General features: G+C 41.2%; 1 protein-coding gene across 2 annotated transcripts in view; it reads right to left on the reverse strand.

Moving 5' to 3' along the window:
- The window catches only part of PCCA (propionyl-CoA carboxylase subunit alpha), a 225,965-nt gene that overhangs the window by 174,258 nt on the left and 24,727 nt on the right, over positions 1-26,980 (reverse strand). For both annotated transcript variants that reach the window (XM_077927686.1, XM_077927685.1), the window contains exons 5-6: positions 20,025-20,138; positions 18,058-18,111 (exon numbers count right to left, since the gene is read on the reverse strand). In XM_077927686.1, coding sequence (XP_077783812.1) covers positions 18,058-18,111; positions 20,025-20,138 — 168 coding nt within the window. The remainder of the gene's footprint in view (positions 1-18,057; positions 18,112-20,024; positions 20,139-26,980) is intronic.

Here is a 26,980-nt window from a genome sequence, read left to right on the forward strand (position 1 = left end):
TCTCACATTGGCCACTCCCCAGAAAAGGCATCCCTAGAGCAGCAACACCACTTGAACACTTGAGATTCTCTCGCAAAGTTCACAGGCAGGTGAATGGAGCCTGAGCAGAGGTCCTCTTGTGGCTCAGGAATTGGCTTCTGAATACCAGTTGCTAGAAACCACAGGAGGGGAGAGAGTGCTCAAATCCTACTTGCTGGTTTGCCACAGGCCTTCGGTTGGCCACTGTGAGAACAGGATGCTGGACTAGATGGGCCATTGGCCTGATCCAGCAGGGCTCTTAGAATGGATGTTTTCACAAAAATGGTTATTTCCACAATATAGAACCACCAAATTATAGGGTTGGGAGGCACCTTTAAGATCATTCCGTTCAACCCATGCTCAGGGCATGATCTGCAATGCATGTTGAAGCGACAGCATTTCTACTTAAATACCTCCTATGACCTGTTTGCTCCCTCATCAAACAATTCTTACCATTGGCACATCTGTCCTAATGTTTAGCTGAAATCTTCTTCCTTGTGATTTCTACCCACTGGCTTTGCCTTCTGCAGCAATAAAGTACAAGCCTATTCCATATGACACCCCTTCTGCAATTTGAGTATAACTTGTTTGTCTCTCCTTTAAGACTCTCTTCTCCAAGCTAAACACACCCCTGTTATTCATGGGACGTGATTTTCAGACCTTTCACCATCCTGGTTGCCACTCCCTGAATACATATCCCCTGTTGCTCTCCTTAAAATGTGGATTGCGGGGGGGGGGGGTAGCAGCGACATTAGACTGCTAGCTCATGTTCAGCTTACAATCAGCTAAGACAAATATATCCTATTCTCATGTGCTTCTGCCAAACCTGGTCTTCCACATTTGTGTCCTTTGGTTAAAAAATGGTAAAGGACCTCTGACAGTTAAGTCCAGTCGCAAACGACTCTGGGGTTGCGGCGCTCATCTCGCTTTGCTGGCCGAGGGAGCTGGTGTTTGTCCACAGACAGTTCTTCCGGGTCATGTGGCCAGCATGACTAAGCAGCTTCTGGTGAAACCAGAGCAGTGCACGGAAATGCCGTTTACCTTCCCGCTCTTTGGTTACGGATACCTAAATGCAGGATTTTGCACATTTATCTCAATTGAATTTTGTCTTGTAGTTTCAATACTGCCAAGTCAGTATTTCCAACAAGTCAAGTTCATTTTCATTCCTCATTCTGTCTTGCATAGTGTAAGCTACTCCTTGCAGCTTCATCTGCACATCTGCTAGGCCAGTGTTTCCCAACCACTGTTCCGCGGCACACTAGTGTGCCGCGAGATGTTGCCTGGTGTGCCGCGGGAAAAATTAAAAAATTGAAAGATTTTTTTTTTTAAGTCAAATTTTCGATTGGGGCGCCGTCACTAGATGACCCCTGGGGTTCCCTCCCTCCCTCCCGCTCTGCGCCTCCCTGATCCTCCTCCTCCTCCTCCGGGGAGGCCCTTCCTGGCTCTCGGCCAAGGCTTGGCGGCTGCCACTCACTCACTCGCTCGCCCACCCGTCCCTCCATCCCTGCACCCGGCCTCTCCCCCTCCGTCCCCGGCGCGGGGGCTGCCGGGATCCGTAGTCCCCTCGCCCTTGGGCTCCGCGCCCGTGCGGGGTGCGCGAACTACGTTTCCCAGCGTGGCCTGGCGGGCCGGGCGTTTTGTTTGAAGCGCTCTTCTCCCGGCCATGGAATGAGCGCAGCGGCGGCGGCCGGGCGGGCAGGGGCTCTTCCGCGCAGACCCCGCGCAGCCTGCCTGCGCCCCCCGGAGATCGGGCGGCAGGATGGAGCCCGGGGATCCCCGCGGAGGCGGAGCGGCGGAGGCGGAGGCTGCCCCCCAGGTAGGGCTGCGTCGGGGGTTTTTTATTTTTGCAATGCTGCATCTGCGCCGGAGGGGACGCATCGGACAGCGGGGAGACCCCTTGGCGGGCGTGCAAGGCAATGCATGCGTGCAGGCGTTGCATGGAGTGCAGTGCAATGCAATGGCAACGCGGCGCCCTGCATTCATGCATGCAACTTCCACCGGCGCTCCGGACTTGGCAGGTGAGGGGGGTCCCCAGTGGGCGGCAGAGAGAGCCGGGAGGGCGAAGGGGAGCCGGGGGGGAGCAGCGCTGCTCCCCGAGCCGAGCCCGGGGGGAAACTTCGGCGTCGTTGCGCCGGGTGTTGGAAGCGGAGGCTGGCGGGGGCCCCTCACCTGCAAAACCTGGTCGCCTCTCATATATTTCGTGCATTGCATTCATCGCCCGCTTTCTCCTCCAAGGAGCTCCCGGGGGCGCGCGTGGTTCTCCCCGTGTTATCCTCGCAACAACAGCCCTGCGAGGTGGGTCAGGCGAGTGGCCCAAGGGAGCACCCAGGGATTGTCCTGGCCAGGTGGGGTGATTTGAACCCTGCTCTCTGCCCGGTCTTCGTCCTCATTTAGCCCCCACATGTGCATGACTGTGCATGACTGAGGTTTTCCCCCCTCGTCTTGGCTATGGTGTGAGTCTGTGCTGTTAATTAATGGGGTTCTGCCTTCGGAGAAGATGAGCCAGCCCTCAAGGAGGTGATTATGTAATTTGCTAGCAATTCATGTCCCTCCCGGCGTGACGCTGCACGCTGACGTCACGGGGCTGTAATGGTGGTGTGCCTCGAGATTTTTTTCATGAAACAAGTGTGCCTTTGCCCAAAAAAGGTTGGGAAACACTGTGCTAGGCACCCCCTCTCCTCCATCCAAGACATTTATAAAGATGCTAAACAGTAGAGGGCGCAAGACCGTCTTGTGGCACTTCATTGGGGAACTCCCTCAAGGTTAATGGGCACTCATTGGATAAAGTTGCTCAATCAGCTGTGGATCTACATATTACATATGCAAAACTGCTCATAATTGAAAAGGATTTCCTTTAAATTTCCAGGGCACGTAAAACAAGGAATATCTCTGACAAACACTGGCAAAAGATTGTTAAAAATGCACTGTGGTGGGGTTTTTTTTTCAATAGAGGGGGTGGGGAGAAAGTCTTGTGCTGCTTGTATGATAGAAATAGATTTTTAAACTATAAATCCCCTTTCAAATAACACACATTTCCCACATTTTATACAGAATTCATCTTTTAAGAACAGGAAAAAAATGTTGTGACATTAGTAGATAATCACACTTAAATGTCTTTTTGCAGAAGAGGAAGCACTCTCAGAAGCTTCTGGCAACTCATTAGAAATAAATGGAGCAAACACACTACAGGAAACCAAATACAAATCTGTTTTCAAGGGAATCTTGAGCTTTTGCAGTAGAACTGTTTGAACTTCCATCCTGTTAATTGTGGAGACTACTTAAGAAATTCTGTGTCAGCAATCAGGGCCAAGAGTGGACGCATAACTATAGTAGTCCACTTTCAAAATTCTTGAAAACCCATTTAAGAATATCAGTAGGGGGTAAATTAAAGCCATATGCATTAAGAAGCTAATAATTTGAAAAATGTACAGAAGCAATGAACCTTGAAGTTTATCAAGCACTGAAATGACTATTAAGAAGTGTTTTGTCTAGCTCTAAGTAACAAAATAAAGCCAAAATGATGCCAGTCTGAAGATGAACAGTCATAACCAACAGCCTAAATTTCAACACTAGAATTTAGCATGTAAGCCTCAGTAAAACCTACAATTCATTAGTTGCCAAGAACATTTGTTTGCTTCAATTCATATCAGGAATTATCATTTACTAAAGCAGGTATTGAGTGCACTATTATCAAAGCTCAGCTCTTTACAGAGCACAATAACTAAACATCTTCTGTGAGAAGCCACTAAATTAATAGCAAAAGTTGACTGCATGAACAAGTTAATTCATAATTTTACCTCAGTTTATGTTTAGAGTTTTCAACCTTGGTCCTATGAATGTTTACTTGGCAGCAGGTCCTGCTTTATTCAATTGGATTACACCCTTGTCTGCCAACATTGTAGGTAACTAACTACCTCTGTAACAGTTTTCTGCTTCACTGCTGCTTATATACATTCCCACCTCACCAAAAAGTACAGCACCACAGATTAAGAATATTAAAAATAAAGGAATATAAAATAAAGACACCAGCGTGGTGGTAAATAACTCCAGGTAAACATTTAACTTTTTGTGTCAGGCAAGGGCAATGGCAGGAGAAGGAAAGAGAGAGGAAGGTAGGAAACTCCAAACCAACTTCATGCTTTGTACCATGTTAAGTTTCAAAGAAATTATTTTCTGCTCTTCAAATCAGAGCAACCTAACATTTGTAAATCTATTGCTTGGTGGATTTTGCCTCAATATACAGATGGGTCCTAATATACATGTGTGACTTGTATATTACTTGTTCTTTTCAAAAACAAGTCACGGTCGGTGACTTGTTTTTTAAAAGAAGGGAGGATTGAACCAAGATATAGTTCTCACCAAAGAAGTAAAGCGGTGTCTGGGCTGCATCACTCCAGACCACCAGTGAGGGGGGCTCACATCACAATACTGTTCCATACAGGGAAAGGGGGGGCCCTTGACATAACAAACAAGAATGCAAAGGAGAAGGCTAACTAAGGATTCGAAGTCTCCATGTAACAGTTTGTTTTTTCAAATACAGTGGTACCTCAGGTCGCATACGCATCAGGTTACAGACTCCGCTAACCCAGAAATAGTACCTCGGGTTAAGAACTTTGCTTCAGGATGAGAACAGAAATTGTGCTCCGGCAGCGTGGCGGCAGCAGCAGGAGGCCCCATTAGCTAAAGTGGTGCTTCAGGTTAAGAACAGTTTCAGGTTAAGAACAGACCTCTGGAACGAATTAAGTACTTAACCTGAGGTACTACTGTATGTAGGAGATTTTTGTTTGGAGAATCATTTAGTCATATGAGCTGCAGTCTGAAGTGGTATTGGCCAGACATACATTTACAAAGTGCATGACAGCTAGGCAAAAACAGCAGACAACATATCTATTAACAGCTGTTAGCTATGGTTCACGTTTTACGGCTTGGTCCTTTGAGTGAGGAAGACATGCCTCCCTTCTGAGGCCACCATCTTCATGCCCAAGCTTGTGAACTTCTGAAGGCATCTGGCTGGCCAGTGGCCGAAAACAGAGTACTACCACAGTAAAGGAACCTGTTCTGAACAACAACATTTTGTTTGCAAATTTTTAAAATGTTGCACACCTGCAGCTGCAGCCACAAGCAATGGTGAAAGATTATAATGAACTAAATATCCTCATGCATGTAAAAAGTTAATATATATTGTGTCTTAAAACTCAATATGCTTTCTAAGAGAAAGTCTTGAGGTTTTTTGTGCTTCAAGTTTAACAATTTCAAAGCTAACACAATGGGGGGAAAGGCCGTAACTGAGTAGTAGAGCGTGCACTTTATATTCAAAATCCCCCACGTTCAATCCCGCCTCTCTTCGTAGGGCTGGGAAAGATCCCTGTCTGAAATCCTGGTGAACCACTTCCAGTCACTAAAGACAATACTGAGCTTCCTGTGTTCCTATTTTAAAAACTATCCAATTTATTTTGGCATCAACTCACATGTGCAAGGACCCACATGATTCTCACATGCCGTTTGATACACATGAATTACCTTGTGCTCAGGATACACTTCTTATTACGGCACTCAGAATTCAACAAGGCATCTACTTGTTCCTAGCAGAAGATGGTAGGTAACCCTGCTCTAGATCATGGTTCTGAAGACAGAGCAAATCGAAGTCTGAAAGTGGCAAGATTAACTACATGAATAGCAGGAGGATGAATGGAGAAGGTCCCTGACTCAGTCTCCAGCATTCTCCAGTTAAAACAGATCAGCTAGCAAAGCCCAAAGTCTTGACACCTTGGTGATCTGCTGCCAGGAGGATAAATATCAACTTCTGAAACAACACTTTATACCAGATTATCTAACTGCTAATTTATGTGCTTTAAATGGTTAAAACATTGGTTTTGCAACTGGTAGATCCAAGTTCAAATGTTTTTAGTAGAAATGTTTTTAAGGAGAAATGCATGAATGTGATGTGTTTTTGAAATTTTAAGATTTTTAACATAAGATAAGGTTAAATGGAGTAAGGTAAATTGAATAATAGATTATATTAAAAGAGGGAAAGGTTATGTTGATTAATAAATAAGATAGAGTGTGAAGATTAACTATTTAAACTAAAATTGAGAAATATGGGAAGAATTTGCTGAAATAACGAACTAAACTAGAATACAAAAAGGGAGGTGTGAGGAGGTTCAAGAATTAAGCAAATGAAAAACTGTAATTTGAGATTTGTATTTTCTTTTTTTATCTTTCTATTTTTTTCTGTTTTCTTTTTTGGGTTAGGGTTTGGGGTTTTTAATATGTATTGATGAAACTCTGAATAAATATCATTTGGGGGGGGGGGACAACAACAAATTCCTGTCTTGCCAGGAAGTTTAGTTCCTAATGTCATATGAGGAATGTGTAGCTGCCAGTAACAAAGTTAATCATAAGTGTTCTCATTCCTGTTCCCACTCATTTCAGAAGAGGATTTGCGACTTTCAGTAAAGCAGGTAAAGTAACCACTTGGATTCAAACTAAACTGAACAGCCTTAGGCAGAAGCAACACTCTGTACAACTTGAAAGCTAAAATATTTCTTACCCCACCCCAAAAAGATAGGCCAAAAAAATTAGCCTGTCTTACTTTGTATATTATCTATTATTGGGAATAAACCAGCAAATTAGTACCTTTGTCAAATGCTGTAATTTATGCAATGAAAACAATCATGACCATAATTTTTAATTAGATTAACACACACACAAATCAGTTTGTTTAAAGTATGCCACCTTGTTTTTTAGCTGAAAAGGTCCCAGCTTACAATGATCAGTAGTAAGATAGCCCCTGGTAAATTACAATCTTAAAAACATGACAGAAGGAAAAAGGAGTGAGGAGGGATGAGGAAAAAAGTAAGTTCATGCACCAGTTCTTAAAGTGATGGTTCTTTTAACAACCACCTGAAATGAAACAATTCATTGCTGTCACCTCACTGACCTTCTGATGTATATATTTTGCCCAAAGAGGAGGCTCAACCTCCTTGCCATACATTTGCCATACAAAGTTGCCATACATTTTTGGTACCCCACTTCAGTCTCCTTGCCATACATTTGCCATACAAAGTTGCCATACATTTTTGGTGCCTAACTTCAAGATGTGGAAGTATCCCCGCTTGGCTCTCTGTAAACTTAAATCTTGTTTTCCTCTTTGAATATTTTCCATGTTCAGACAATATACTATAGTAGCAATAGCCTTGATCCTGTTTTTGCAAGAAAGGAAACTTAACTGGCTTACATTAATATCTGAACTGAGGTGAAAGGCATGTCTATATTAGAATGATGGTGGTTTTTTATACACACACACACACACACACACACACACACACCTGTTGTTCAGCTTGACAGCAACCCTTATCAGCCAAAACTGTGTGAATATTTGCCACAGATGGCAATGTCTATATAGAGACTGGCAACTGACATGCTCAGAGAACCATTACTACACCATGTTGCCCCTCTAGTCCCGCCATTTGTCTTCTCCATCGCGTGCATCCCTTCAAATTAAGAATGCTGCAACAAGCTGGTGCGCATCGCTAAGAATGGGAAACGAGAGTCCCAAGGCAGGAATTCACAGGATCTCAAAGCTTTATAATTTGATCCCAGAGCACTGCAAAACCCATCAAGTCCTTTGTTTCCTCAGTCCTCATAACAATCAGACTTTGCTTAATAGTTGGGGAGGTGTGTGTGAGAGAGAGAGAAAGAGAGAGAGAGAAACCAAGGAGCCTGGTGCACAGGGCATTGTTCTCTTGCTTTGTCTCAAATATGCTGTAGTTTCACATTGAGAGAAGGCCTGGCAGGAGAGAGGAATTTAGGGAGGATGACAGTAAAGGTAGCAACAAAAGGAGTTTTAAAATACGACAGCCTACCTGTGATAATTTTTGTAGGCATTATCTTTTTATTTTCGTATGGCTCCACGCACTGCTAATCAGTGATCTACTGGAAACTTCAGAACCTACTGAAAAGCCTGGCAGGATATTTGGCTTTCAATTCTTCTACTCTGTTTATTCCCAATACAAGTATGTTCAACAGCCTTAGAAAGAGCCCTTGAACAAGAGCAGTCACTTAGCAATGAAATGTAAATTACTGACATGGGCTAAAACTTGGACTTGTCACTGCTAATGAGCACATTAAAAAAAAAAGGGAAAATGCACACTAGATTACTATAACCTTTTCACTTAACCCTGTGTGTACTGAAAGCCACAATTCAGCATCATATCAAAGAGCCTGCATAATAGAAGTGCTACACAGCAGCTTTTCGTCAAGCTCAAGGTTAACCTAAAAGGCATAAGAGAACTGTTGGGTACTGATTAAAGTGGAGGTTCAGATCCAATGACGCTTCTCATGTAAACCACATAATTAAGTTTTAAGAGAGCTTCTATTTAAGACCAGCCATGCTAGGTCATGTCAACTGTCCATCTAACTCAGAACACTATCTTTCAATAAAGAACAGGCAACACCCTTTTTTACATGCAAGCAAGGAATTTTACTAGTAAGGAATAATGGCAATATCCAGCCGTTCCTCTAATCTGTTTTATGGCCATATGGCCACATCTTCTTGATTTTATGACATTTACATTAATGAACACATTGTACTCATGTTTCTGTCACTAATCTCCATTAACTAATAATTCCATATCTTATGTTTAACTAACTTTTCTTTCTATAGAAATGTCCACATTTTAAAAAGCCAAAATAGGTAAAATATAACAGAGGAGTTATTAAGATGGCTGAGCAACTCAACAGCATTTAATAGCAGCACCAGATTATCACCTGGCTGTATAAACTATGACTATTACACCTAGGAATGCTTCTCGTAACCTGAAATAACATTTGCCCAATGTTTACGGCATTGTCCAGTTTATAGTATGTTCTATGCTTATTTTGCTTATTTCCATATACCTTTTTTTTTTAGTTTAAAATTTCTATTCAAAGGTCACAATGAACAAAGCTAACAATTTAAGAGCCCTCCTCCATGCTACAAAGAAAAATACTTCAGAAAATATACAGAAGTTTCAAAACAACTGATGACACAGCATTTACTTCATGGGCAGCTATGCTTTCTCAGCTCAAGGATCACTGGCTTTAAAATTTTCGTACTTTGGATTGAGCCACATGTTTTCTTGAAAGTGACATATACTACAGTGCTGGAAAGAAAGAGGAGGAATGAATACTAAGAATTCAGATAGCCCAGGGGTTCCCAAACAGTGGTCTATGGACCACCAGTGGTATGTGAGCTTCATTTAGGTGGCCTGCAGCATGTCCACATTAAATATTCATATTCATTTTTAAATTATATTTTTACTGCTTCTTTTATTTCATATATTTTACTGCAATACAATTTGAATTCTACGGAATATAGATTATAAAACAACAAAATGCAGTATAAGGAATAAAAGAAGGAATAAAAATACAATTAAAAATCATACTACATCGAGCAAAGCACATTACCTGCTACAAGACAATTGTGGTCCATGGGGGGGAGAATGTTTGTGAACCACTGAAATAGATAAAGAGCAGGGATTCCTTCCTTAACAGAGATGCCCCCTGAAAACAGAATCATTTTTATATTTTGGAAGTTTTGGGGGGGAGGGGAACTCTGTATCTGATAAGCAGAGAAGGAGAGCTAACACAGTGAAACTTTCAGTAGTTTATGAATGACTAGTCATGATGGCTCCTATTGGTAGCCAAAGCACTGTAGCTCCCAGAAAGAGCCACATGAAATTTTCGCAAGGGCTCTGAAAGCCCTGTGAGCATTGAAGGCTACTGATTGGAAGCTGAGCAGATTTGAGGGCAAAAATAACTCAAAAGTAGCCCAGAGGCATAGGGGCAAGACTACAAGTCCACATGAGGTAAAAATATGGGATTTTTAAAAGTCAGTTTTAAAAAGTGTCAACTGTCAAGGGCTCTCTACAGCCCACCGAAAATGTCGAGTGGGGATATATGGCCCACGGGTTATGATGTACAAAAGAGGCAATATTCCTGAAGAGAAAGGGAAAATAAATACATATCACCTCCCCGTCTCTTGTTCAGCCCAAGGACACACAGGCCTTTTTTGGTGCTCCAGTGTACCAAGGAACCAAAGCACATTTCCAGTTAGAAAACAAACAAATGAAAGGAAAGGATTTCAATTTCGTCCTCTGAGATAACTGGATAAACCGAGACAACTGGATGAACCTCACTGGATATATCAACATAGTCTTCAGTCAGTTATTTAGGTATAAACTTTAATTTACAAAGCTTCAATGGAGTGAAAAGTGTTTTTGGGGGAGGGGCAGCCAGCTCAGCTGTACTGACATTTTCCACCCTGCAATAGTTCAATATTTTAAAATTGATCAGAACATTAGTAGTTACTAAAATGAGTATGCTTAATTGGCAACTGTTTCCAGCATGTGTTGTTCTATGAATCATTTAATAATGAAAAAGTGACATGTTTATGTGTGTATCATTCACATGAACTTACCCTCTCTGTGTTAAACTAAGCTTTGCTTTCAACTCCACAATGCTCATCTATTGAGATCAATTAGTAAAGAACATTCTGAATTATTTATTTCTGCTCCCTCCTCTTGGATCTAGCAATACACCTTCTAAACCACATGCATAAGACAAAGTTGTGAATCATAAAATCCACATAAGGTTCAGGATTATAATGAAAAAGAGCAAGGAAAATCCAGCTATGTGATATATAACCATTCTTTACAGTTATTTCAATTGGAAGTGAAGAAGCAACACGCATGAACTTCACCATTTAAAAATATAAGACCTTATCTACTTTGCCAATGTACAGTTTAAAAGGCACATGAGTTCCCATTTGTGCCCTCTGCATCTGTTCCAAATTAGGTTTCAATTAGATACACAAAACAGGGAAACAAACATGTTTGTGCGTTCTTGACATACAATTTACACATTTGGCCCCCACAGAAAAGTGATTTGCATGCAAGAAATTCATCTTACATAGTCCTAATACTTAAAAGCTAAAAAGTAAACACATGAAAGCTGTCATTTTTTTCCTACAGAAATTAAAAATCTTACTAACATATAATGTTACTTGACACAATATTCACCTTACGACATACAAATGAATATCCAAGAATAAAACTAATCCCGTCTGCATTACAATAAATTTGGCCATGGATATTGTCACCAATCTTGTAATCCAAACCCCGAAAACCCACCAGATTGCTAGGAAGTGAGCCCAGAGTGGAATAATGATTGCAAAATTGCCAAGTTTGGCAGCCAAACCGCAACATAATAGCTTCACGACAACATGAACAAATGCTTTTGTTTCATTGTTTTATATTTAGGGAAATTGCCAGCTAATGCCAGCTCTGGGACAGCCTAGTGGGAAAACCATTTGCTTGGGAGTAAAATCTATCTTCTGTTAAAGATCAAAGCATTCAACTTCACACCTCCTTTTTTCCATTAAGAAAGGAGATTCACTTTTTTATTCTAATTTACTTATTTGGGCTTGGAAGCTTTTTGTATGTCGCTGAAGATATTTTCTGTAGTAAGTGACTAGTAAGTCAAACAAGTTGTTGCTGTTTTTTGTATGTCGCTGAAGATATTTTTTGTAGTAAGTGACTAGTAAGTCAAACAAGTTGTTGTTGTTGTTGTTGTTGTTGTTGTTGTTGTTGTTGTTGTTGTTGTTGTTGTTGTCAGAAAATTCTTTCAAATGGCAAACTCTGCTAAAAGGCAACTGGGTGTATCCTTTCCAATTTCCCACTAACTTTAGAAAGAAACAAAGCTCAGCATCATGCAACGACAGACCCATTAGAATTAGGTTATCATTTGGTTAAGTTGCACCCTACATAAATAACTTTTCATATTTCGTTAGCAAGTAGAATATTCTTTTTAAATGAAAAACTAACATTAGCGATGAGTTAATAACGGCTGAACTAACAAGGAGAGGTAAGCAAACCAGTACACCACTTCTGCACATTACCTTCCAGAGCCCTGAACAGATAGGTGAATCCAACCAAGTGCACCCTGAGAAATTATCACTCTTTCTTCAAATATGTTCATTATATCTGTTTTGCCAACATAAGTCCCAAGAAAGAAATCTATTTTGAAATTACATTTTGAAGCAGCAAAACCTGACTATATCTGGCCTCCAGCCTATGAAACGGTTCCCCCGAGGGAAGCTCGCCTGGTGTCTTTTGTGCAATCTTTTCAGCAACAGAAAGAAAAAATATATTCATTCTTCCCAGGCTTTGTTTTGTACATTTTAGCAGTGGCACAGTTTTTAGAGGTTTAGAGTTAACTTCTTCCTCTTGACAACAGCTTTTAATACTGTTTCTTGGGGTTTTCATTTTTGTTAATTTGGATGGGGAAGTTCCTTTTTTCATATGCATAATGGAAGAGTAGGCTATTGGCATTCTTATGCAATTGCACGTAGGGATTTTTAATTGGGCTTCCTATTTTGTATGCTGTAACACACATAGAAACTTTGGTGCAGGTGATACAAAATTCAATAAGTAACAATATCAACAACGAACTTAAGAATCCAAAATATGGTCCATTTTCAAATGCAGCAAACCAGCAGAGAAGTAAAAACACAGCCTATTATCAAGTAACTTTAGCTTGCCTGGAGCACATTTTCAAACAATAAATGTGATCTGGAGCATGATTTACCAACACATTAAATACAAGAATATGTGCTGACGTGTTACTTCCTCATTTTTCTGCAGCATTTTCACTGCTACTTTTAAATAGCAATTGCAGTCTCTTAACCATTTCACGTTATGAAACAGAGATCCAAAGGCCCTATGCTGGACTGATCACATGACAAAAATAGCCTTGCTAAGAGGTGCACTGGACCTCTACTCACGTAAGCAGCACAGCATGGTCATTTGCTGGACTAGAATACTGTCTACTCTCTGCTCTCCCAACCTCAAATATTACTGTGGCAGGTGAAGCCTTCAGACTAAAGCAGCTGCTCATGTGCAGCAAAATTATCTTTAAGCCACCTGGATGGTCCAATATTAGGCATCTGTAAGGCATTTCAAGCTCTCTTAATGATTTGCAAGTTCTCTATAATGTCCTCCAAAACTAATCACAGGTACAAATATGAAAGCCTTTACATATCAGGCCCCAAGTTGTGCCAATTTAAACAGCACTTTACAGCTAATATCCAAGGTAACCAGGGGTTTTTATTCTTCAATATTCTGCCTCTGACACAATGCACCCTCCTCCTATATTTTGGGGGCACATGCACACCAGAAGTGTAAGCAAAGGGTGGTAGAGACAGTGAATTTATGTTTCCAGATAGCCTGGCCTTAGGTCATCCGTGTTCTAGTAACCTCCAGGTTAGGCTACTCTAATGCACTACACATGGGAATGTTTTTGAAGACTGGAAATTGCAGTCAGTAAAATCAGTAGTTAGTATGCAATGATAGTATGCATACTGCACTGGCTTCCAATCCATTTCTGGGCCCAACACAGTGCTGGTTTTCATTATTAAAGCCCTTAAACTTAAAAGAACAACCAGCTCCATACGTACCTAGCCATAAATTAACATATTCTTTGGAAGTCATACTTACCATCTGAGGTGAGGTGGATGGCTAGCCAGTTATGGAATGGTCTCCTCAAAGAGGTTCATTGGATGCCTACTTTATTGTTGTATTGGCACATTTATTTCAATAGTTGTATAGCCTGCCTTTCCACCAGAAGGTGAGCTAACATCGTAAAACATGAATTCAACCATAAAACATTTTTTAACATGTTATCCACATTGTGAACACAGGACAGCATAATAGTGATTATACACCCTATATGCCAGAACCCTGAGCAAATAATCAGATTGCACCTCAACACTATAGTAGTGTGGGGGACAGCTGGGGTTCACCTAGGAGAGATTTCACTCAGGAGGGATCTCTCCATAAACAGGCAATCATTTTTGGTACTTGGGTCCAAAGTTACTCAGTTGTTAGCATCCGTCTGCCTCAAAAGACAAACATGCCTTTATATATTAGGCAAATACTTTATTTTCTACAGTTTTTAAAATAAATTTGGCTTCTGCTGACTGCTTTTATTATTCAGAGGCTTTTAGATTACTGTGTGTATTTACAGTTTAATTTTTTTAATTCCTTTTTTGAAAGACACACTGGGAATATAATTCAATAGCGATATAAACCCTACAACAATAAATTTTGCAACCCCAGTCATCTTTGACTGGATTTAACCATCCAGGAGTCCTTTACCTTTTTATCATTCATCGTTTGCAAAGTACTGTTGCGGGGACTTTCAAAAGACTATGAAGTGAGGCCACAGAGGAGTGTTGTGGTCCTCTTCAGTGAGGGATAGGAGGGGTAAGCAGCTTGTCTGCCATCTGGAATTTCCCCCTCAACTTTCACAGCCATCTTGCTGAAAGAAATGGGCAAGATAACTTGGAAATTAGAGCAAAACCACAAACTGGAGTTGGAGGTAACCTTTGTAAAGAGATGGAAAGAACACCCCCAAGATGAAGTCACATCAAGGCAGGCTCAGAGAAACAGAAGTGGAGCATGGGAGATAAATATTGAGATTAGTGGAACAGGAAAACAGGAGGGAAATACTGGAACCTAGGACAGGAGAGGGAACTGGCAAGAAAATTGTAAGATCAAGGGAACAGAAAGGTTTTGAAAAGAAAGCAAAAACAGTACAATACTACAGGACAGGACAAAAGATAATAAAGACACACAAACGTTTTGGGGCTTTTTTAGGCTGGAAAATCTACATCTAGGATCATACCCTTCACCAGCTCTGCCCTGAAAAGCCTGAAGTCAACAGGTAACAGCTCAGTACATACAGCTCATACATGCTAACACATAAGCTGGGTCTAACCATACATTTTTTTAAAAACTACCTTTGCACAACATTTTTTAAAAATCTATTTTAAAGCCTTTCCACACAATAGATGTGCAGTTCTCTCTTTCTCTCTTGCACAGGATTCAGATACCTTCTCACAGGCTGGTGCTGCTGTTGTAAAGATACTGCATTTTCCCAGTTACCAGAAACAGCATTTTGTCACTAGGAAATGAACAATTATTCTCCCAGCAAGTATAAGCAGAGCTACTGCAAAATGCCTCTGCACTGAATGTCACATGACACAGCACAAGTGTCACTGTCTCTCTCTCTCTCTCTCTCTCTCTCTCTGTGTGTGTGTGTGTGTGTGTGTGTGTGTGTGTGAGAGAGAGAGAGAGAGAGAGAGAGAGAGAGAGAGAGAGATGCCTAAGAGAGTGCCACAACACAGAAAGAAATAACCATACTCAGTACATGGCACCTTCCATTTCAACAAGACAGGCACGTTAAAATGACACAGATCTTTTTAAAAATTATCATTTATAATATATATGCCCCTATCGAACCTAATAGGGGCATGGGTGGCGCTGTGGGTTAAACCACAGAGCCTAGGACTTGCCAATCAGAAGGTCGGTGGTTCGAATCCCCGCGACAGGGTGAGCTCCTGTTGCTCAGTCCTTGCTCCTGCCAACCTAGCAGTTCGAAAGTGCAAGTAGATAAATAGGTACTGCTCCGGCAGGAAGGTAAACAGCATTTCCGTGCGCTGCTCTGGTTCACCAGAAGCGGCTTAGTCATGCTGGCCACATGACCCGGAAGCTGTACGCCGGCTCCCTCAGCCAGTAAAGCGAGATGAGAACCGCAACCCCAGAGTCAGACACGGCTGGACCTAATGGTCAGGGGTCCCTTTACCTTTATAGAACCTAATGAAATTCTACTTGATTTTCTACTCATGCTTCACACATTGGCAATGGCCTACATGCCGAGAGGTGCAGCTCCAAGTCATCCAGGCCCGCTGAGATTCTGCTCCCTCACCATCTTTATCACAGCCTCTCCCTTCTTCCTGGTGGACTCAACTAGCCACCCCACTTGCTCCTCTGCCACTATGCCAGCTGAAGAACCTGGAGCAGCTGCTTTTAGCCAAACCGCTGCAGTGAGAGAGGCCTGAGTGTGGAGGCACTGCTGGAACGCCTGCTCGGCCTCTACACCAAGTGCAGCCACGACTCGCCACTCCAGAGGGCCAGGCTGATCTCAGGCTTCCTCAAGTGGAAATGGACCCCTTGATCATCAAGAGTAACATGGGCAAGTTGCTCATCAATGGCTCTTGGACAGCCTACCCAGAGTCAGCACTCAACATATCACTGGCGGTAGGCCTGAGAGCCCCACCATCTCCACCATGGACCGCAACCAGTGCAGCATATGGCTGTGCTGGTTTAACAACAGACACGATGTGTATTTTATGTGCATTTTAATGAACTGAATTAGAGTAAAAAATTATGAGTCACAGGGGCATGGAGGGTGTGTACATGAACTTACCAGTGCTTAGCTTATTTTGTTGTTGTTGCTATTCCGTTATCTCTTAGAGACAAGGGTAAGCAACTGTAAACTACAGAAGGCATGTGGGCTTCACGACAAGAGGTTTTGAATTACACTCCCAAATAATATTGCTGTAAATGCTTTATTTAGTTACAAACAAATATGCTTTCCTTGTTAGAACAACTGACTAGTAGGCACACTTGTACAAGAAAAGCATGAATTGCGAAACTGGAAACCTGATTTAAAATCAATGCTTCCAAAATGGGCTATGTGTCTTTTCATTTGTATACAGTGGTACCTCGGGTAAAGTACTTAATTCGTTCCAGAGGTGAGTTCTTAACCTGAAACTGTTCTTAACCTGAAGCACCACTTTAGCTAATGGGGCTACCTGCTGCTGCTGCGCCGCCGGAGCACGATTTCTGTTCTCATCCTGAAGCAAAGTTCTTAACCTGAAGCACTATTTCTGGGTTAGCGGAGTGTATGTAACCTGAGGTACCACTGTACAAGTATCTTCCCCCCCTTTCCACACTACAACATCCCCACACATCAGTTGCCAACTGGAATTCAAATAGTTCCTCCATATGTAAGCAGAAAACTCTTCTGCATATGGAGTGAGGGGTAGTAATTTTCACTTACTCTTATTATATATTTATATCCCACTTTTTTCCCCTGACAGGACTCAACTTGTCAACTGCAGTCCTTAGTAGATCATCAAATCCCACTCCAAGACCTTCCTTCAAGTGCAGTTGAGGGAAGAGGTGATAGGTGAGAAGGCGCTACAGTGAGAAGGGAAACCCAAAAAAGGCCTATTGGATCTCAGCATAATTAGTGAGACCAGTGGGATTTTGATAATTTGATCTACTTGCAGACATTACACATCTTTGGTAATCTGCAGATATTACAGTGTGATTTAATACAATACATGCTACAACAATGATGCTTTTTATAAAAAAAAACGGCTTCCTAAAAGGATTGCCTGCTGAAAAATTAAGTAATTTATGGCTCTTAAGTAATCTATCAGTGTGTACAATATCCAATGTGTACAAAGTACAAGATTCATTTAATATTTGTGGGTTGCTTCTGAACAAAATTCTTCAAGGCAGATAAGAAAATCACAATTAATACACAGGCAAGTGATAAAATTTAAGGCACAACAGAAGCCAGAAGCCCATAGAGGGTATTACCATGAGGCTCTTTAAGGGAAGCACTCTCTTCACTTTTTCAAATAGGAAACAAAGTGAATAAATAAATGTCATTCACTGATGTCCATATTTCATAGCTTACATTTCAGAATAGTTGCCTTACAGAAATATGCAGTACCCACAAGGGACAAAGTGGCTTCAAATAAACAAGACCAGCCCATGAGTACTGAATGAAAAGGTTAAAAGGATTAACTGATGCATGTTTCCATTGGTTTCCATTGTTAGAGAGTATGCTACAAATATTTCATCCCAAATGTCAAGTTATCCAAGCACAGTTTCAGATACACCGCAAGGGAAAAAATCTAAGCTTCTTTCTATCAAATAAGGAAAATGGAAGGCAGAGATGGTAGCCTACAAAGGAGCAGGGTCTTCAAGATGGGGAAAGGGAGTTTTCATTGATGGCTTTAATTTTAATCTGTGATTAAAACTTTAATACATTAACCATGCTGATTAATAATTTCAAAGGCTGCGGCAATATACAGCAATACACCACACCATGCTCAGAGAGATGCATCATTTAAAAACTTACCAGACGGCCAGAAAATTCTTTGTTTTCAGATAGGAATCCATATCCTGGATGGACCTTTTAAAAATAAAAGCCAAGAGTAGGTTTCATTGCTTTAGACAACTGAAAGCTTGATGCTGACAGCATCTCATCAGTAATTACAATTTAAAGCAGCAAGTTTACTTGTACTGTATACTAGATGAGTGGATACGGCAGAAAACACCCCTTATGGCAGTCATTTTGTTGGAACCAGTTTTGCTAGTGAGGAAATAAAGTTTCTGAGCTAAAATAAGTCCATTCTCCATCATATGACAAACTCTGGAAATCCATAGCTTACTCTAAACCGCAGCATAAGCCACTTCATGCACTCCTCAACTCTCAGTCCTAATTTAAATGTACAGCGTATTTGTCTTTAAACAAGACAAAGAAAAAATAATGGTTTATCAGTTCAGAGTTCCCTATGTTCACAATCACATATAAACTAGATCACCGGTGGCTGCAATGTTACCGGGCGGGTATCATATGCTCCTAGGCCACAATTTTCTGGCATGCTAACATTTCACATACAAGTGCTAAAAACATGGTATCTATGCACCACCTTCCAAAGTATCTAACAGGTATCAACCTGGGTGAGAAACCCAGGCCTGACAGCTACACAGATACGGTCATTTTGACTTATTTTCATTTCTATTCCCACCAGAGGATTCTAGAAGCTCTTCCTTATTACATTTCTCTCTGTGTAAGCGCCTCTCTCCATACCCTTTCACATTTCTCTAACCTTCTCTCAAAAACATTTTTCTGGCCCTCAAGTTAACCACAGTGCCAGTATTCAATGTTAGCAGCTCTGCTACAAATCCCACTTCAAACACAGAATATAGTATTTTTTTTATTAAAAAAAAAACCAGTAGACCACAAATGAGTTGTAAAAACATTTTTTACAAAATGCCTCAGTATCAAAATAATGCAACCACATGGTACATAGAGTAATTACAGAACACATTAAAGTGGGAAAACCTTCAGTTTCATCATTTGTAATCTTTCGTAAATTCGTAGCTAAGGAAATCTAGGTGGCAGGCTAAAGATGAAAGCCTGAACTATTTCTATCTCTATTAAATCTTCTTAACTAACAATGTAAACATCTGCAGTGTCTGTTAGCTAATTAATGTTGTTTGCCATTTTTCTCCTCCCTCCCCCTTTCCAAATGCACCATACTGAAACATTCATTTCAAAAGAAATGATAATGCTAATTGAGACACTCCAGGGTAATTGCTGGTGTTGTCCGACTCCCATCCAGCGAATTTTATTTAAAGATGCTTTCGCATTCAGCAGTTCTGAAGACCACATTTGCATTCACTGATGCAACAAGGAAAAAGTATTATTGTCATCATTTTTTAAAAAATACCAACCATTCTTGTTAAACTTTGACTCTTTGACCTTATTGAAGGATAGAGGGGCAGAGGGAAGAGAAGAAAACAGGCTGCACACCTAGTCGATCATGTTTTGTCAGCAACATGAAACACTGAAAAATAATTACTCAGTGCACCATTTATCATATTCACCATGTGGATAAAAATTCTCACACAGGCCAAATAATAAAATAAAACTAAGCAAGATTACTGCTGTCTTATTAAAAAAAAGACATCCAGAAAGAGAGGCTATGGCACAGAAAGGGTTAGTGCTCTAAACTAATTGGGATTCCCACCCCCACCCCCAGCAAATTTGGAAATGAACTGAAGCTGCTCCCTGGTGTGAAAGCTGAATCCAGCAGCCACCTGCAGGATCAGCAACCGGCACTGCCAGATGCTACAAAAGCCTTTGATTTCCAGTAGCGATTTCGGCCACATTTAACTCATGTGACATGAACTAAACTGGAATAGCATATTCAATCATTCTCCCCCTCGCTTCTTTTTTTTTATCTTTAAATACAAACTCTAGCTTCTCTGCTTTCTATATATGAAACAGCTGCAGAGGAGAGACTCATTCAGACTCACAGCTTGGGCCCGGGTTTTTTTAATGGCTTCCATGATAGCATCCATGTTGAGGTAGCTTTTACTAGTGGGAGCTGGGCCAACACAGACTGCTTCATCCGCCATTTTCACATGGACCTGGAAAGACAAAATGTCCACATTTTAACACATATGCGCCAGCAAATACATTTACTACCACCTCCTTTAACTATTGTTTTAGGAAATGAAAAAGATAATTCACATCGTGCAGACAGGTATGCTCAAATATATCGCACACAGTATAAACACAGACACACAAACACACACACACAAAACAAAAGAGAAAAGGGAGGGGAAGGAGGATATATACTGTATAATGAACACAAGGGCTCGTTGGTACAATCAAGGGCTCGTGAAGTTAAATTTCATTTTATGCCAAGTGTGGTTTGGCTTTTGACAAATAATACAAAGAAATGCAAACCTGAATGTGGCGCTGATAATCTATATGTAAATTCAAAGCCTAAAACTACTTTGTTAAATGTAACCAGGGTAGCTTAATATCGTACTACTTAACAACAAACATTCACGGCCAGTTCCATCTAAGCAGGCTCCCCAGGAAGTTGGTGATAATTAGACTGAATTGAATGAAGGGATGCAGTGAGTGTCCCTGCACAGCATCAGGTCAGCACCATGAACAAATTAAAGCCTATGACTAAAGAGTTCAATATCACTACACGTGAACCAGAAAATCTTGAGAATTATTTAAGCAGGCTTAGATTCCCTAATTCATTCTTATCTTATTCACAGGAACAATTGTCAAACAGATTTTCTGGAAAAGGTGGGGGCTACAGCTAATGGCCAAAGAAAGTTTGCCTACAATTTAGAATTATTTTTGGAGAGTACATGTTCTAGAGGAAGTATCTCAAAGAGTTAGACTTTGGCATAGTTTAAGGATACTTAGCTAATCTTTTAAAAGGACCCCAAAAAATTGCCCAGGAAGCATCTGCCATTTTTAATAATTAGCAATGAAAAGGGGGCTGGTATTCTATTTATTTTATTAAATGCATAGTATTTAATAATATTTATACAGGCATCTGCATCATAGCTGTTTCCCCCCCTATAGCAGTTCTCTGAGACAGACTAGAGGAACAAACTACTAATGAAGAAGTTAAGATGACATTTAACAGCATGTTCTTTTGATGAGACTAAAAATAATTGTGAGTCTCAGGTAGAAATAGGATCAATTCTCAAAGATCAAGAAGGTATTTAGGGGGTGGGGGCAGAAGACTTAAATACTTCTGAAGTAATATGCTCAAACCTTTAAAATTAGGAAGAAATATAGCCAGAGAAGTTAGATGGTAGAATGCAACACATCTATCCATTCTGATTTTAGGTATGTATTAAGCACACTCAAAATACTGTGCATATGAAACAATTCTAAAACCTTAACACATTAAAGTACATCAATTTTAGTCAGAATAGACGCATTTCCCATGCCCATTGATTTCAAATAACTGACCCCATGGCTTAGTTGGAAAATTATCATGTATACCAAACTACTCTCATTAAATCCAAATACACTAAAGAACAGTGTTCAAGAGGCCTCATTTCAGATGCCACAATAGAATCTATTGTGCTTCCAGAGTTTAGGAAAAAATGGATGTACAAGTCAATCTGATTTTCAAACCTCAGGTGCAGAACGTTGTCCTGAACATGCATACCAAGATTAATTACAATGTTGCAGTTCTACTTGGAGATACATGGAACATGAGACGTGCCACAAGGTGATATTTCCTGACTCCCCTGAAAATGAGTGACAGCTAAGCAGGTATGTGCTTTGAGGGTATCTACAGTAAGCCTGCAGCTTACACACATTTAAGTTAAACACATTCAGCTTTATGTGCTTGTTAAAATAAATTAGTAAATAAATTTTAAAAGAGGGCAGAATGCAGGTGGGTGTCTGGAGGAAAAGGACTTTGGCAATCCCACTCACCACTGTACCACTGTACCCAGGACTTTACACAATTTGGGCTTTAGGTGCAATCCCTAGAACATAACCCCTATGTAAGTTGCAGGCTTAGTGTAAATATTATGATTATTTTACACCCAGAGACATACCTAAATTCAAATGATCTTTCTATAATTTTCCTCTCATCTGGAATTCAAAAGGTGCTACAATGTCATTTTAACTAAGACGCTCCTGAAGATGCATTCATAGTTTCTAAACCAATTCAATCTCTCTCTTTCTCTCTCTCTCTCTCTCTCTCTCTCTCTCTCTCTCTCTCACACACACACACACACACACACACCGCCACTAGTTAGCTAATTGTAGAAGTAGTACTTGGGGAATTTGGGGATTATGTACATGGTTTTAAGCAAAACATAGGCAGCCCAAAAAGGTATACTATTTTCACTTCCTCAATTATACAAAGATAACTTATGAACTAGTTCTATAAACTAGTCATACTGAAGATGTTGTCATCGAAAAAGCCAATGTACAAATGTAAAAGCAAACTAAGCAGTGATGGATTCCTGCAAGCACTATCAACATTAAGTCAACTTTGCTATAACTCTGCTATATCAGTCTACGGGACCGCAGATGTCTGTTTGCTTCCATGACTGTTTTGCAGCTATTTTCCTGAATACTTAAGAGGTGTTCACTTATCAACTTGAAAGTGCAGTGAAGTTTTTTTCTGGTGTGTTTCACAGCTCTTCCCCACCTCCACTAACCCAACTGTTCACATCAGCACGGCTTCATTAGCATCAGATTCAATTCTGTTTCTATACACACCAGGGGGCATTGATGGGTGGTAATGTTTTTGCCCTGTACAAAGGTGTTCACACCTTGGCTAGAAAGGAACCAGCTGAAGCTTCTGGTTTGAGAAAGAATGCATCAAACAGCAGGATTTTATTAACAAAGTACAGGATACTTATGCATCTTGGATAACATTGTGAAAACAGAGATAAAAAATGCAGCACTGAAAACACAGTGAGTGCACAGTAAGCAGGAGTGTGAACATAAGTCTTGGACTCCCCACCAAACTCTCTCTCATCAACAGTTTTCAGAGTAGCATTCTTCCCATCTACTCTATTTGTATGAACATCTTTGGCCAGTTTGTTCCTTCCATACATCAGACAAAAAGCAGAATAGCATTTATACCAAATAGTTTCATTTATTATTTTATTTATGTTAACATTCCATCATTCTATACAATAAAGGAAAATTACAACAACTTAACACTAAAATACGGACAAAATCAGATACCAATAATAAGAACAATAAAAGCAGCAGTAAAACACAAACAGCAAAAGCACAAACCACTCAAATGGATTTCATTTTTTAAAAAGCCCGCTGAATAAAACTGACTTCCAGGGCACACTTAAAAGTGGGCAATGAAGGGGCAAGACACACTAGACTGCAAGTCATTCTATAATCTGAGCGCCGTAATTTAAAGAGAAGCTGTGTCTCATCTCCACCAACTGAATTTCTATAGGTGGAGGTACAGGAAGAAGCTGAGTGACATGCAAGCAAGTTCATGTGGGAAGAAGCAATTCCTAGAATATTCCAGCTTTAAATCGTTTAGGGACTGAAAGTCCAAAACCAGCACCTTGAATTGAACCCAGGAACAAATTAGCAGCCAGCAGAGCTGGTACGAAACTGGCACAATATGCCCTGTCTTAGTAAACTCAGACAACAGCTGGGGCCACAGCATTCTGAATCAACTGAAGTTTCCAGAACATCTTCCAAGGAAGCCCCACATTGAGCTCATTACAGTAAGCCAATCTAGAAATGACTGGTTCTACTACTCCCAAGAAAAATACAATTAGCGTACTAAATGAAGTTGGTTGAAAGAACTCCTGGTCACATGTATATATAATCAGTTGGTTAGAGAGCGGTGCTGATAACGCCAAGGTTGCAGATTCAATCCCTGTATGGGACAGCTGCATATTCCTGCACTGCAGGGGACTGGACAAAATGATCCTCAGAGTCCCTTCCAACTTTGTAATTATAAGATTCTAAGTCTCCCAAACTGTGAACCTGTTGCTTCAAAAGGAGTACCACCTCTCCACGCAAGGGTGATCTTCACTTCCAAGATTATTATGTTTTACTTCATTCACCAACACTGATTCCAAAACAGCTATCTGCTGCCTTTCTGGGTTTCGATGAAGGGAACGAGAGACAGAGTTTGGTAACATATGCCAAAATATCCAGATAACCTCACTCAGCAGTTTTATGTAGCTGTTAAAGAGCATATAGGGGACAGAGCAGACTCTTCAGAATCCCATCAGTCAAAGGTCACAGATCAGGAAACTCCAGCACCACCTTCTAGGAGCTGCTCTCCACTGATCAGAGCCACTCTAAGCAGTCACTCAACCATCCATCCCCAACAAGTTGGCCAGAAGTACACCATGGCTGATTGTTTCAATTGGAATATACAAAGATGTACTCTGCACTCCCTCCCCTAGCACAAAGTGACCAAGGCAGGCTCAGTCTCATAGTCAGATCAGAAACCAAACTGGAATGGAACCAAGTAATGAGTTTAATTTTAAAAACCTACGCTTGGAAAAGGAAAGTGAAAAGAATAAGGCACTTTTTCCCTTTTGGCACACTTGCCAAATCAAAACAGAAGCCAAGGCCAATCTAGTGGTGTGTGCTACAGTTCACATGTAGCTCCCTTGAAATGGTCTTCCCTCTAGTCTACTGAGCAGGCAGCATTTTGGTGCTGTAAGGTAGCCAGTGAACTTTAGTTAATTAGATTTATGCATTGCTTCCTAAAGCAAAGGAAATCCCAAAGCAGTTTGTAGAAAAGATAGAACACTAAAATACAATTCAGTACCACAGATCCACTGAGACAATATCAAAATACTAAAGATTGTACATTAAGAGTCACTTGGTGGTAGTTGGCATCTGTCTCCTAATCACAAAAATATCCACCCTCATCCAACACAGCAAAGAGCAACAGCAAATAAACCCAGAAAGTCAGACCATTAAGCCTGCCCTAATGTGTGGGAAGGGACGTGGGTGGCGCTGTGGGGTAAACCACAGAGCCTAGGACTTGCCAATCAGAAGGTCGGCGGTTCGAATCCCCGCGATGGGTGAGCTCCCGTTGCTCAGTCCCTGCTCCTGCCAACCTAGCAGTTCAAAAGCACGTCAAAGTGCAAGTAGATAAATAGGTACCACTCCAGCGGGAAGGTAAACAGCGTTTCCGTGTGCTGCTCTGGTTCACCAGAAGCGGCTTAGTCATGCTGGCCACATGACCTGGAAGCTGTACGCTGGCTCCCTCGGCCAATAAAGCGAGATGAGCGTCGCAACCCCAGAGTCAGTCACGACTGGACCTAATGGTCAGGGGTCCCTTTACCTTTTAATGTGTGGGAAAACATGATACTCATAAGCAAGTCCATGAGTATCATAGTGCCCAGAAAGGCCACAAAACCATGCAAATCCTATGTTGGTCATAGCATAAGGAAACCAGGACAACCACTGCCACTCTGGACTGTCAATTCAGGTCAGCATCAACATGTTTACAGAACTGGGTATGCCTTTTTATTACCCCTGCATTCACATGCATACTTCTACTTACCTTCTTGCTGCAAAAGAAATAAAATTTGATCAGCTGCATTCTTCACCCTCGCAGAGCCACCCACCTGAACTGTTTTCATATAGCCCTTTCTATAACTGTAAACAGCTGAAGATGCTTTCCATTCTGCAGTTACCACTAGCTTAAATGCAAATGCCTAATTAAAAGTAAACACACAACAGAGCTCACAAATCCCTCAAGAGTGCCTAAGATCACCCACTGTCCCAGTTATGCAGAGTACATCAACCTTTTGTATCTTGAGGTCTTAAGGCACTGGTTCCTCCACTAAAAACCCTTCACCCTCCAAAAATCAAGTGCATCAGTGCTTTATGAATTATACAGTCAGCCTGTTTTGAACATTAGCTGGGATTTTAAGAATTTACACAAAGAAACCACATCAAACTAGTAATCCTCTGGGTTTTCCCCCCAGCTCAAATCAATATAACAGAGCAAGGAACGATGTTGCAGTGTAAAGTGGATTCACTCAATTGACCCAAACAGCATAATACGTCTCAGCAAGACAAACCACAATTAGCTTGTCCCATAAAATGAGGGTAATGAGTAAATCCTTTGTAATGTTGCTTCTCACTCTCTCACATACAAAGGCATAACAAAGTCCTGAATTAAAAATCAATTGAATGCAAATTATCTTTGAATCCACTGTTTCAGCTGTTAACCAAGGAAGGAGGTATGATTGCCAAGCCTTGTAGAGGCAGACAAATCAAAATCAAAGTATATTTAGGCGTAAAGTGCACAGCACTGTAGAAGTCTGAAATCAAAATAACTAGACCAGGGTGCTCCAAGGCATGGCCCTGGCAGCATCTGATAAACACCCCAGCCCTCCCAAAGCCTGATAAGAGAGACCCTGGGCTTTGGGAAGGAGGTGTGAGGGCTTTGATAGGGCCCTAGAGTCTTTCCAGCTTTGGGAATGAGGTGGGAGGACTCTAGGACACCTGCCAGAACCTTGTGCCTCCTTTCCAAAACCCATTACCTTACCTTACCAACTTTGGGAAGGCAGTGCAAAGTCTGGGGAGGCGGGCGGTGCTCAGAATTTGGCCTTGCTTTCCCCCTCCCCACTTTAACGTGTGACAAGACAGTTTGTGGCCCTTGGCTTCCATGTCAGAGTACTCGTGCGGCCCACTTGGCATGAAAAGCTGGGCCACTCTGAGCTAAACAAATATGTCAGCTGAGAGAGTGGCAGCATTGGGTTTAAGGTGTGCCTATAGGTGAAGCGGCATGTAGCCTGTTGCCCAATCCTAACAGCTATGTTCTACCCTCTACTATCAGAAACAGTGTGCCACAGAATACCAGTTGATGGGATTCTCAGTGTGTTAAAAGTGTTAATGTGTACAGGACATATAGGCTTCCCATACGCCACTGTGAGTACAGGAAGCTGAACTAGATAGGCCTTTGGCTTGATCC

Source organism: Podarcis muralis, chromosome 4 (genome assembly GCF_964188315.1).
Source record: "Podarcis muralis chromosome 4, rPodMur119.hap1.1, whole genome shotgun sequence".
Taxonomy (NCBI): Eukaryota; Metazoa; Chordata; class Lepidosauria; order Squamata; family Lacertidae; genus Podarcis; species Podarcis muralis.